The sequence below is a fragment of the Taeniopygia guttata genome, chromosome 2 (assembly GCF_048771995.1).
Source record: "Taeniopygia guttata chromosome 2, bTaeGut7.mat, whole genome shotgun sequence".
In the NCBI taxonomy this organism is placed as follows: Eukaryota; Metazoa; Chordata; class Aves; order Passeriformes; family Estrildidae; genus Taeniopygia; species Taeniopygia guttata.
In genome coordinates, this window is record NC_133026.1 from 104,839,635 (window position 1) to 104,852,862 (window position 13,228).

The 13,228-nt window shown below is 35.4% G+C and overlaps 1 protein-coding gene across 6 annotated transcripts in view; it reads right to left on the minus strand.

Annotated features, from left to right (window-relative positions):
* Nucleotides 1–13,228, minus strand: part of ESCO1 (establishment of sister chromatid cohesion N-acetyltransferase 1) — a 31,508-nt gene that overhangs the window by 15,893 nt on the left and 2,387 nt on the right. For 2 of the 6 annotated variants that reach the window (XR_012054103.1, XM_072924567.1), the window contains exons 2-7: nt 12,375–12,573; nt 10,417–11,785; nt 9,676–9,787; nt 8,460–8,523; nt 6,303–6,417; nt 521–579 (exon numbers count right to left, since the gene is read on the minus strand). Coding sequence is in view for 4 of the 6 variants with exons in the window: in XM_072924567.1 (XP_072780668.1) it covers nt 521–579; nt 6,303–6,417; nt 8,460–8,523; nt 9,676–9,787; nt 10,417–11,785; nt 12,375–12,573 (1,918 nt within the window). In the remaining 2 variants the exon portion in view is untranslated. Of the gene's footprint in view, nt 1–520; nt 580–6,302; nt 6,418–8,459; nt 8,524–9,675; nt 9,788–10,416; nt 11,786–12,374; nt 12,574–12,728; nt 12,833–13,228 lie in introns of all 6 variants that reach the window. The other 4 variants (XM_030266076.4, XM_072924566.1, XR_012054102.1 and 1 more) reach the window with 2 other exon arrangements.

Here is a 13,228-nt window from a genome sequence, read left to right on the forward strand (position 1 = left end):
ACAACCAAACAACAAAATGAAACAACTCCAAAAAACCCAAAGAACAAAAACCCAAAGAAAACAAAAAAACCCCAAACAAAACAAAATACTATGTATGAGAGTAAATATTCCAGGAATTTGAAAGTGGAGGGGTGGAATCTTCTCAGCAAGCATCAGATACTGAAATATAAACTGATGACTTGTCGCTACTAGAAAAATATGCAAGACGTTTGACTCTCAGAACTTAATGTTTTTCAGAGCAGCAATATTCAGGAAAATGTGAGGTTTCAGGCAGAAAAAAAATGTTGTTATTCCATTTAAAACTCAGTTTTCTAAACAACAATAAAGAGAAAAAATACTCTTACTTCCTAAGCAAATTCTGCACATATACACGGCAATTAAGAATTCCAGTATCTCAGGCAATCCTAAAGTAGAGAATATCCATTGTTTTAAGGCTAACTGTAATTGAACATTGAGACAATACTGCCTTCACTTCAGAAGGGTTACTTAATTCTGTGTTAGACAGAAAGAAAAGTCTTACCAATATCGTCTTTGAGAAGGTGCATGTCTGCTGATCCTCCATATGTGCAATAAGGAACCCTGCAAGCAAAAAAGGCATTTGGTGCCTCTGTAGAAGATGAAAAGGGGCCTTTTTTTTCCTTCCTTTTTTTTCTGTCTCTTCAGTCACAGATTGGGTCACCTCCTTCTTGATTACCTAGTATTAGAGGAAAACTGGTTTTTTCCTCTCTTCCTCTCGCCTTTTCACAGAACAAAGAATAAAGCCTAGCCAGAGAAACAGGCAGGCCGGAAAAGAAATACAAGAAATGCAGGAAGAAACAACACAAAGATTTCGGGGCTCTCCGCAGAAAATTACAAGTTCAAAGAATGCTACTTCAGTGAAAGATGCATTCAAGACTAAAACTGATGGATAGATCCCCTTGCTGACCAGGAGGATCAGAAGACATGTCCCAACTCAGAATAAAATCCAGTCTTCATTTTGAACAAAAAACCCCAACCAAGAAAAAAAAAAATCCCAACCCATCACCAGTGCCCATCTCCCTACAAAACTATTTTAACAAAAGAAAATAAAGATGTGATACATCTAATTTTCTTTAACAGGTCTGAAAAATGAAAATAGAGGGTCATTATCACGAAATTATCAATTATCACGAAATTATATCTTCACTGGTCATTGGCTAAAGCAATATGAAAAGTAATACAAAGTAAGAAAATAAATCTGTGCACTATTTATGATGGGCAGGTAATCCATTCTGAACTCATATAAATTATTAAGCAGAAATACTGTATTACAGAAAGTGCTCTGATGAGCACACTGGCTTGGATAAGGTTAATTTCCTTCACAGCAGCTGCTATGGTGCTGTGTATTAGATCTGTGACCAAAACAGGGCTGATAACACAGCGATGTTTTAGCTATTGCTGCACAGTGCTCACACAGCATTCAAGGCCTTTTCTGTTTCTCACACTCAGTGCCAGTGAGGAGGATGGGGGGGCCAAGAAGTTGGGAGGTGACAGAGCCAGCGGATCCCAGCTGACCAGAGTGGGTATCTCATGCCATATAGAATCCTGCCCAGCAGTAAGAACTGGGGAAAGAGGGAGGAAGAGGAAGATGTTTGGAATTAATTGCATTTGTCTTCCCAACAGTTATACATTATTAAGTTCTTTTTTTCCCAAAGAAGGCTGAACATCTGCAAGCTGACAAACAGCCGTGAATGAATTCCTTATTTTGCTTTGCTTGCACAGCACAGCTTTGCTTTACCTGTGAAACTGCTCTCCCCCATCCTACTTGAGGCCAATGAGGGAACAGCTGCATGGTGCTTAGCTGCTTACCAGGGTTAACCCACAGCACAGTGTTAGGGCCTTGGTGCCCAAATTCCACTAGCTAATGTTACAAAGCATTCTCACCTCCCTTCAGGACAGAGGATACCAAGTACAACCCACCCAAATTTTTAAGACAAAGCTGCAGAGGAGAAGAAGTGGGAAGAAGTGATAGTAAGAGAGGATACCATCCCTGTAAGAAGAGAGCACCATTCCTGTGGAAGGAAAAAAACCTGCTCTCAACTACCAAACTCCCTCCCTTTTGCTTACGAAGTAGTCACTGTCTCATTTTCAATGGGCTTAAAGGACAGGAGAGAGGCAGTACTTAACCAATGAGAACAATTAACAATTGCCTTAAAACCATTCTCCGAATCTTCAGAAGAATTGCCTAACCAGACTATACAAATTCAGGGAAGAAAATGGCAACTTTAAATGATTGATATCCAAGTTTCCTCAGAAATTCTTCTCATAAGAAACCACTCTTACACTTACTATTTCCACTAAGAGCTGTGTTTTCACCTTAAAGAATTTTTTTTTTTCTGATCCATGATCCATGCACTTGCTGATACTTACAAGGATCAACTACATTTAATCAGATTTGTTGGCATCCAGGCATTAACTCAAACCTCTAGAAAGGCAAAAAAGTCTCCATAACTCAAAACTATCCTTCTATCACTTCAGTGATTTGTTTTCACTGTTCATTCATCTTACATGTTCTTTCCTAAAACTGATAACTTATTTTCAAACTAGTCAAATTCAAAGGAACAAACCTCAAAATGGAATAAGTATCCTTGTCATAGGTAATCATTTAGGAGATTTCTTAGTAGCATTAATGCTTTTATAAATTCTTATTTTTATGGTCAAAGTTTTCTCCTAGGTCTCACAGGCAAGAAGAATTTTTACAAGACAAAACCAACTGACTTTCATTGTCTTGCTTGTACAGCATCTCTCATTTGATGAAAACTGAGAACATTTGTATGTGCATTTGTATTTCTTTCCGTTTCAGAACTTGAATATGAAATCATCTGTTCCTTTAAGTTTGCTCATATTTGCAAATCACATTCAAGTAACTGCAAAGTAAAGAAAAAATTCAGTGCATTACTCTATAAAGATTCCTATGGTGCTTCATGTAACTTGACAACCTACCAAATGGACATTTAAATTAAATGCAAGAGGGTGCAGTTCACAAATATTCAGAACAGACTATTCCGTCAAACACCAAGTCATGGATTTGGAGCACAATCAATTTTTAACCTTGATCTTAATTTGTTTTCCCTAAGAGAGGGGAAAGAAAGAGAGGGATTTCTTTCCCCTAAAAGAGATCTGAACCTAGTCTAAACCTAGGTCTTCGCATATCACTTCAAACACCATTTCCTGGCACTGTTTGCTTTATGAAGTGTCTTGGAGCATTAGATGCTTTGCTTTCTCAGCTAAGTTGTATGCTCTGAAGAGACTTGCTTTTTAAGATGTGACAGCAAGCAAACCTGAACAGAAAAACCCCATCATTTGACTTAGATGTACTTCTAGAAAATGAGATAATTTTATGTTTGAAAGCTGCCCAGATAACTAGATGATGTGTTTTAGGAAAGAGAATGGTGCAAGCACAGCTATTAAGTATTTCTTCTACAAACAGAATGTGTGTTATTTTACTTCTGTTAGTCAAATAGCCCTAAAGCTTGTTAAAGATTGTATTACTTAAGAAAAGACGAAAATTAATCTATTCATTATAGGAACCACATGGGAAAAGAAAGAAACTAAGATACATCTTTAAGGATTAAATAAGAAAAGCCCAAAGCATATTGTGAAAAACAAAGCCCAGTTTTACCATAACACCTCTCTAAATATAACTCAGGGACCAGAAAGATTAGAATACACAGGCAATACTGTAACATTCCAGATTCTGAACCTCAGACACCACAAAAAATTAAAAGGGACAAGCGTCAAACTTATATTAAAAAGACAAGGAAAATCGGTAGCAAACAAGCAGCAAAACAAAAATTCTGCATTATGTGACTAGTCAAATAAATAGTCAAATAAATTAGTTTTTAGCTCTGGTTACAAAATGAAAAAAGGATTCTGTACATACATTAAGACAGACTGGCTTGACACATCTCCAAAGGAATCAGACCCCACATTGGAGAGCACTAAATTGCATCTTTCAGGCTTTTGAGTTTTTTTAAAAGTGTAACAAAGCACTAATTAAATGTCTTTTGCTACGAATAAGAGCATGACTTCCCAACTTTGCTCAAGGTAAAGAATAATGAAACTGCTTCTCTTAATACAACATGCCAGAAACTTGAAATAAAAATGATTTCTAGCTATTAACTATAATGTTTTAGACACTGTAAGTGCTAATTTAAATGATTTGACCTTGTATAGTGAGACTGCTCTCCATACAGGAGAAATTTCAACCTCAGCAGTTTTTAAACCAAATTCTTAATTTCTCTGTTCTCACAGGATCATTATGGAACTACATAAACACCTTTGAAAATAATTACTGCTAATAATAGAAAAATAAGCCCAGCCACTCAGAATCCACATTTTAAAAACTCATAATTTTGCAAGCAGAACTATTAATTACAAAAAGTATCTTATGTTATTATATGCATTTAATCCCAAATCTTTTGAGTATCTGTAGGAGGAAAGCCTAGTAATTTAGAAGTTAATTTAGCCACTTTTCACCTCTAGAAGCTGGCACAAACTGTTCGAAACATAACTACGTCTCATCTCCACTGCAACCAAGGTCAAGGACAGTATTTTACAAAGTGGCTTAACTAATATTTGGGTTCTTCTACATGTTTTGACAAAAGAGCAGTTTTCCCCAAGGTAAAAGAATAAAAGACCAATACTCTACCTAATGTTGTCTTGGTAAACTGAAATCCATTATTAAAATGCCCTTTCCACACAATAAAAAGCCTACTCTGAACTCAATGAAATCAAAGTGAATTAGATTTGTATGAAGTTGCTGATAGATGTAAAATATTGTGAAGCTGTTACTTACACATTTAGAAAATAAATATCCACTTTCATTTTCCAGACATACTCATAGAAAACCACAAGCCAAGTCTCTCCCATTCTTCCTCATTTTCTCCATTGTTCATCAATTAACCTTTCTTTAAAATTTTGCTTGGTAAATAGCTTTTATTGTCGTATACCTGAAGAAAAGATTACTCTCCTAATTCTAGCTAAATATAAGGATACTCCCAGCATAATCAGTAACTCACAAAAAATCTCCTTGTACAATAAACACTGCAAAGAGCTACACAAGCCCTCTTCAGTAGCCAAGCAGGAAGTTCTGTATTTCTTCATGTCAAAGATCCCAGCAACTTTTCAGCCAAGTTCTATTACTGTATGAGTCAAAATTAAAAGAGTTTCACAGAAATGAAAAGGGATATTCTTGAAGTCCTTTTAACAGATTTAAGATATTTAGTAATTCATTTTAATTCTGTTGGTAAAATGGATTTCAAAGAGGCAGTAACTGAAATACCTCTTAAATGTTAGATACAGTTCAGTTATTCTGTGGCTGGGCACTCACATTTGTACAACATCATACAACTGCACTGCAGGATATACTTATCACTTTAGTTCTTAGAAGCTCTGATTTAAAAATATTTCAGTATGGATATAATAGTGTTCAGAATTCGTTTGGGTCTATTTCAGTTAAGATTTTCTTGTGTATAAATCCATGTATTACATGAAAGAATAACAACTTAGTAACACCTTCAATTATATATGTTAGAAGTATAATTTCGTAAGAAAACTCCTTCCTTCCTAATGGTCTGGATTCCTCTCCCTCTCTTGCCTTTCATTTATCAAGGATTATCTGACATGTATGTTATTGAAAACACAAACCAAAACAAAATCAAAAACTCCAACTGCCTCACAATCAAGTTGTGTGATCCTACAAGACACCAAAACAACTGTGTCACTCCTTTCTCATTTCACGTTTTCTTCTTAACTGTATTTTGTAGCTAATAGCCAAAAGGGTAAGAATAAATAACCCAATTGGTACTACTACTTAAATACTGTAGTAAAAATAAGTGCATGCACTGGAAATCTTTAAGTTGGTCTCAGGAAAATGGACACTTTAATGACTCAGGAACAAATCCATTGATACTAATTCTGCACACAATCTACCAGATGCACCTCCCCCTATGATTCTGAAATTTTAAGGAAGTGAGAATTTACACATAAGTAAAGGCATATTCACTCTCCCTCCCTATTTTCAATGAAAAACCATTCTATTTAAAAATTGCAGAAATTTATTTTAACAAGAAATGTTAAACATTAAGGCTTGCTGACACCATTTTCCCATCCACACTGAATGGCAATCTAGTACAGGTTCTACTTTTACAAGTAATTTACAATGGTGATAAATAGTATGTATAAGTAATGATTTTTAGACAAGTTCGTTAAACTACAGCACTGCAAATTCAGTGATAATTTCTTCAAGAAGCTCTAAGCCTTACTAAAACGGTATTACTTACTGTGATCAGCTGCTTATCACCATCTTTTCCTCCTTCTTTTAGCTTCTGAATAGGTTCCTCAGATGATGGTAAGTTACTGCATTTTGATGCTAATGAAGGATTTGACAATGGAGCCCTTGAAACACAAATATATTTCATGTTAAAAATGGAATTGCTTATACACGTCATGCTAGATACTCAAAACGCTGAGATTAGTACAAACTTTACCAAGATGCAAATCCAAATTAATTAAATAAAACACAGTCCTGTATATTTTAACATGCAATTCAAATGGAAAAGTAAGGAAATATAACACCATTTGTAACTAGCCTAATTACAAGATTTTTTTCTGAAAAAAAAGAAAAATTATTATCAAGTGGGTAGGTTAGTCTCAACCATTGACACCAGCATTTAAAAGAGGTACTTTCAGAGCATGACTGATGGTGCTTAATGCTATGTATTTCCAAAGTAAGATTTAGGTATCATAAGTCAGGCTGCTAAAGCAGACCATGTAAATATATTCTCGCAAATCTAGGTCAGACGTCAAATCCCTACAATTAAAACATATTCTCTTCTAACAGGTGGCAGTGAAGGGAGGCAGACCCAAGGAATAAATGCATTGGTATCACAGCAATCTTACTCAGTTTAAACCTCTCCTTGTCACAGCTGAAAGAAACACTGGAAAATACAGTAAACTATCACCAAAACCGTTCTATGAACTTGCTCCTATACTCAGGGGGAAAAAAATTACATTTGTTCCAGGTTTGTCCAGGATAAAACTCATAGAGATAAAGCAAAACACACACAGAAATACACATACTTCAACTAAGTATTCACGTATTTTTCTGTTTCTGAGCACACTTAATTGTGGCACCTCCTGTAGCACAGGCAGCAGATTAATCCCGTGAACTTTTTAAAAGAATAATTCTTTCCAGACATTTTCAAAACAGCATTTTGTTCTAAATCAGGGGTAATTTTTTTATTCCCTTCATGTGCCCTAAAATTTGCCTTATGTAGCTACTTCAAGGTTTGCCTTTTGCTGCTGCAACCTTTTCCGACATAGCCCTAAAGAGAGCTACACAGTAGATATGCACACAGGTAACAGATTACGCTATGTTATGGCAGGATTACCACAGAAAGAATGATGGCTTAAATCTTGGGTACCATATAGAAAGTAGAGTAAGAAAGATCTCAGAATTAAAATATATATCCAGATAAAAGTAAATCAATATGAGCTTGGTCAGGTAATAAATTTAAGTAGATACTATAAACCTGTTTGGCAGTTGAGAATAAAAATATTTAAAAAATCAAAGTTATTGCAGTGCTTATCAATACATTTTAAACCACTCATTTAACTAGTTTGTATCTACCTTACCAACCATCTTCTGTCAAGTTCCACAGCAGTAGAATTTTTCAACAGGTACAAAAGGGCTGGTTAGTCAAAATTGTTAATCTGGCCTCAGAGAGATGTACTCAAAATTACCTGAAACATTTCTTCTTGTCCCCATTATGAATACAGAAAACAGTAACAACACACAGACAACTGCTGCTGCTCAAGGTATCAGGTACAAAGAAATTTTTGTCTTAAGCTTGTAATTAGCTAAAAGTAGAGCCTATGTCAGAACTGCTCAAAAATGGTAACAGTCAACATGATTAAGCCTAAAATACAAACTTGAACTGTAAGGTAAATTTAGTACTGCGAACTTTTTCTTTTAAAATGGCTGCTGACACCTTCATTTCACAGCAATCACAAAATTCTGAATTAAATCCCCTCCTCCTCACCTAAAGAAAATTCCCCACGTACAACACTCCCATAGTACAAGGAATTCCTCCAGACATTAAGTGAAATAATTCAGTACATGAAAATCACGTGGCAAATCCTTCCCCTACTCGCTGGTTCTCATCTGATTTGAGGAAGAGATCAGCATAAATGTTCTTCCAACTCTGTTAAATAATACTTTTTGAAAAAAATATGCAGCTACAAATATCTTAATTATTCTCTTAGCAAAGCAAAAATATCCCTAAACAATGGGGTAAAATGAGTCTGTTTTTACAAAGGACAAGTCACTTATTTGAAACTAAAAACTGAGGCTGGAAGAAAACTGTTTTATAATAAATTCTCTCATAATTCTACCTATGCAAGGTTACTGTAATTTCATAATGTACAAAATACTATACCTGTTCTCAGATTCAGAAGTCTGACTTGCTACTGAAGTTTGCATCAACTGCGTGGGAGCCAAATCTACAAGTAATCAAAGATTATAACTTCATTATAAAGTTTTTAGTTGCAAAGCAAATTTGAGTTACACAAACAGTGATTTTCAAAAAACATATTCAAAACAATCTGTTCACGGCCAATAAAAAATAATCAAGTTTGAGGCAGTATTCACATGTTTCTCCAAGTATACTTAAAGAAAAAAGGCATTTTTCTCCAACATTTTGACAGCAGTTCTGCAGGACAGTTTGCCAGAAGCTAAACAAGGCCAGCAGTAAACTACACAGGAGTTTAAACATGTTTATTATGACACACTTATAAATAGCTGCCTGTATTTTATTAGAATCATAAATGTACAGAATGCCCCCATCTGAAGCATATTCTGCAATACTTAAGGAAAAGAAACAATCAAAAACGCCAAAACAAAGAAATTTTTTTTAATTCTGTAACAGAAATTAAGAGTAGTTATCCTCCAAAAGTATCCAACAACGACAGGAAAAAAACTCCAACTATTTAGTAAAGCTAAATAATAAAACAGTGCACTCAAACTAAGGTTCAGATTTAAAAAAAAAATACATGAAAACCCCAAAACAAACCCCTCACCACTAAAAACAGAAAAAACCAATTAATTAAGAGACAATGTAGTGATTTATTGACCGTATTCCTTAGTCAAATGTACTTCAGTCAAAATATTCACATCACACTCGTAAGCTTTGACAAACTGCATTCACATGCTGATAAATGAAGACTACGTAATAAAAACTGGAGAGTGATTACTCAATAATTTGGTTAAGATCAAATAGAAAAATTTAGAAGAAACAAATGCAGATACTTATTCAAAGGAAACAGAGCAGAGAATTAACAAAAACCAAGCCAAGAGAAGAAGCCAACTAAAATATGCAACTTTTACTGCTTTATTACATGGAAAAGGAAAGAATTTGGTTGGGTTTCTCCCTTTCCTACTCCACAGCCCAGAGAAGAAAGCACATTTCAGTGCTACTCAAGTGCCCCTGGGTGTGACACAAAGCAATACAAAACCTCCTGGTTGAAAGTTCCAACCCCTGAAGTTTAGTTCTAGACAGCTATGCCTTACTCTGTGAACCATTCCTCTTAAAGGGAGACTTATCCTTCCCACAGAACTGACTAAACCAAGTGGAGAAATCTGTAGTAGACAATTACCTTGAGCTTCACTTCCTCTGGGTTCTTTTTTAACTTGTTTTGGTGGTCTAGGAGCTGTAACACACTTTACAGGAGAGCTTTCTGGACTTGATTCCAAATGTAATCGAAAGTTCTAAGCAAAAGAGAAAACATCAAACTATGCCTTTAACCTATTAATAAAACTAGCAACTGAACTAAATATTAATATTTTGAGTACAGTGACGTTTTACTTTTTAACAGTTTTACGTTAATTTAAGCAGACAAAATGTCACTTATTAGCTAGTTCATATTGAAGTTTGTGGTATTAAGTTTGAAAAAAATCTTTTTCATTTTATATATAAGCTTGTAAAATATTTCCTACAGAACACAGTTGTCCTTAAAAACTCAAATTTTAGTCATTCAGATAAGGAAATGAGAGGAAAACAGGTTCATTTACTCCAAAAGTGTAATACACCTTTGCAAAACAAAACAGCTACAGAAGCTGAAGAGTCCATATGAATCCATACAATCTTTGGCTCCAGCACAAAATTTTATTGATCAACATTTAGTTAACAACAGAATCTAGAAGGGTGGAATCAATTAATTTTTTGGCTTACTGTCACCCATCTATAACAGCACAGCAGTAAATCTCTAATACATTTTAAAATTTGAAGTTACTGTAAAATAAAGTCATTGTTAAAACAATTCTGAGCATGGGATTCTCAGAAAACAGAATAGATTTAGAACACCCTCCCACTATACACCATAATTAAAATAGCTTACCTCATCTGGTTTTGGCTCACATAAATGTTTTGTCAAGTTAGGCAACAGACCATTTTCTGCACCTTTCCTTGTGGGCTGTTTTGTTTCTAATGTCACTTCTTTAGCTTCAGCTCTTTCAGATAAAGGATGTGCTTTCTCATGTGCACAAGTTGTACTTTCATTCTCAAAGAGTCTTGTTGACAGCTTGCCTTGTGCCTTTGAAAGCTCTGCTTCTGCAGCCATTTGACTTGCCTCTGAAACTTCAGGGAAATCTTTTAAAAAAGGAAGCTTGGGGACATTTGGAAAATTTGAGTTACTCTGCTTCACATTACTAGCTTTCAGCAATTTAATTTTGGTCCATTTAGAGCTTTTGTTTGAGGAGTTATTTCTACCATTCAGAGTGCATTTGACAGGCATTGCTTTTTTGCTAGGGAAAAACCGTTTGCACTGAGTACTTTGATTGGGCTCTTTTTGAGTAAGCATTTCACTCTGCTGTAACTGTGTCTCATCGTGCTTTTCTTCTGCTTTGCTATCCTCTGCACTAGTGAAATCTTTTCTCACTTCTACTGTATCTGACTCAATCTCACCTGCAATTTCTTCACAAAGTTCAAGGATGCTCACCCTTTTGGATTTTGCATCGTTCTCTGGTTGATCAACCACATTTGTCTCAGTTACAGATGGCTGTGAAGTGTTTTTTGGTTTTGTACTGAGCTTTATGTTCTGATGTGTTTGTTGCTTTTCCTTAGAGGCTGTAGAATTTGGCTTAAGAGAATCAGTTTCTGCTTTCTTTGTGTTGCTAGAATTCAAAGATACGGGGCCTGTTTGGTCTTTCTTGACTTCGTCAAGACTCTCAGCAGGACATGATGAGGACCCTTGAAGATTTTGTTGAAAGCTACTGGAATTATCCTTTTTATTGTCTGCTTTACACTTTTTCTCTTTCAGAGAGCTGATCACTTCTACACGTATTTCTTTATCCGCTTTTGTATTGTTTGGCTTTATCTTTGTGTTTTTCTGTTCCGTTTTTGCTCCAGCAGATTTCAGTGGTTTTGCTGCCACGCTCCGAGTGTGTTTTTTTGCCTGGCTACTGTGCTTAACTTCTGAAACTTTTTCTTCTTTAACTTCTCTGCTGCGCAGGGATCTTGCTGGAACATGCACGTGTGTTAACTGCTGCAGTCTCTGTGATCTCCTCGTTACTGGCTCGTTTGGTGCAATTAAGCATTTTGACTTAGGAATTTCTTGCATGGATTTTTTCTGGCATACCTCCTTATTTTTTGCAGATTTAGGCTGCTGCTGTTGAACTGTTTTGCCAGATATTGTTTTATTATTTGAGTTGAGTGCTGATGATCTTGTAGTCATGCGCATTCCTACTTCAGGTTCATTGGTGTTATCACTGAAAGATTAAATAATATTTTTTTTAGCATCCAGAAAGTAGAATCTGTTGCAAGATTATTTTCATTCCCCCTCTGCCTACTTCTTTTCTTTTTAAAAAACACTAGATCTTATACTCTCAGTATTTTTGGAAGAATTTGTTCAAGAATTATCCAAAAAAGGTTTTGGGATAATTTAGGTTCCACCTAGTTACTCTTAAGTGTTGTATTTAATGCTTTTTACGCATGGCAAGACTGAATTAAGAACCCTGGATGAATACTTTTTAACATTTCTAGCAGTTTTTAATCACTGACACTTGTGACTTTCAAATGACATATGAGTTACATATACATAGATAGATAATATTAGATTTATTTTTGCTTCAGAAATCTTTTTGAAGGAGGTCTTCCTGGATTTCAAGGCACTTAGAAGGTTCCAGAGAAAAATCATGTAGCAAACAGCATATATAACAACTCAAATGCGATCTCCCTTCTAGCACTATTTAACTATTTACTGTATCTTTAACTCAGATTAACTCTACTTAGATTGTTCCTGCACTAATGTAGTCTATCAAGATAATGCAGAATTATGTAATTTTTTTTGTCACTGACCTGTTTGGTTTGACAGAGGTTTTGAGCACAGCTTTCTCCTGCACTGCACACTGACTGGGCTTTGATTTATTTGAGCCATGTTTTGCATCTGACACTTCTTTTTCCTTCTTTGACAAAGACGGCTTGCTGTTCTTGTCCAGCTTTGGACGTTTAGCAGAAGGTTCCACTAATGAAGACTTCCTTTTCTGAGCTGCCATTTCTGTAAAAAAACAAGCGACTCAGCTTTTAGACCCTTTGTCAAGTACTGAACTTTTCATTTTTATATATCTGCTTTCCTTTTACGGCCGGATCATGTTGTGATCAGAAAGCAAATCATTAAAGCAATCTCAAATCAAATGACACTCATTTACTTACAGGTTTTTACAAGAGGCAATCGATGTTTACGCCAAAGTAACTTATCAAGGTGTGACAAGAGCATTCCTTATGCATATGTTTACGAACAGGATGTTTCATGCCACCTATGAAGAACAGAAAATGTTCATGCAGTAGACACTTCATAACTTCCTACTCAAGACTCTCAATTCCCATCCTCTTTCATCTCCTCAAATAATGCTTAGCTTTAGAGTTTCATTGATAAGGAAATTAAAAAAAAAAAACAATAACTAACCAAAAAACAACAGTCAGATTTTATTTTTTATTTCTATATCCAACCATTTTTGGCACCTTGCTGTCTTAAGCACTACCCTTTTACCTTTCAAAATGTGGGAAGTAACAGTACAATTGAAAAGGAAGTTGCTCAGCCTTACACCTTTTTCCAGAAAATAGTGTGCTGCTCTCTTTCAGAGCTATCAAAAAACACAGGACTTCTGTCAATCCTGTGCTTCACAGCAACAGGGAATAAATCCATTAGACTC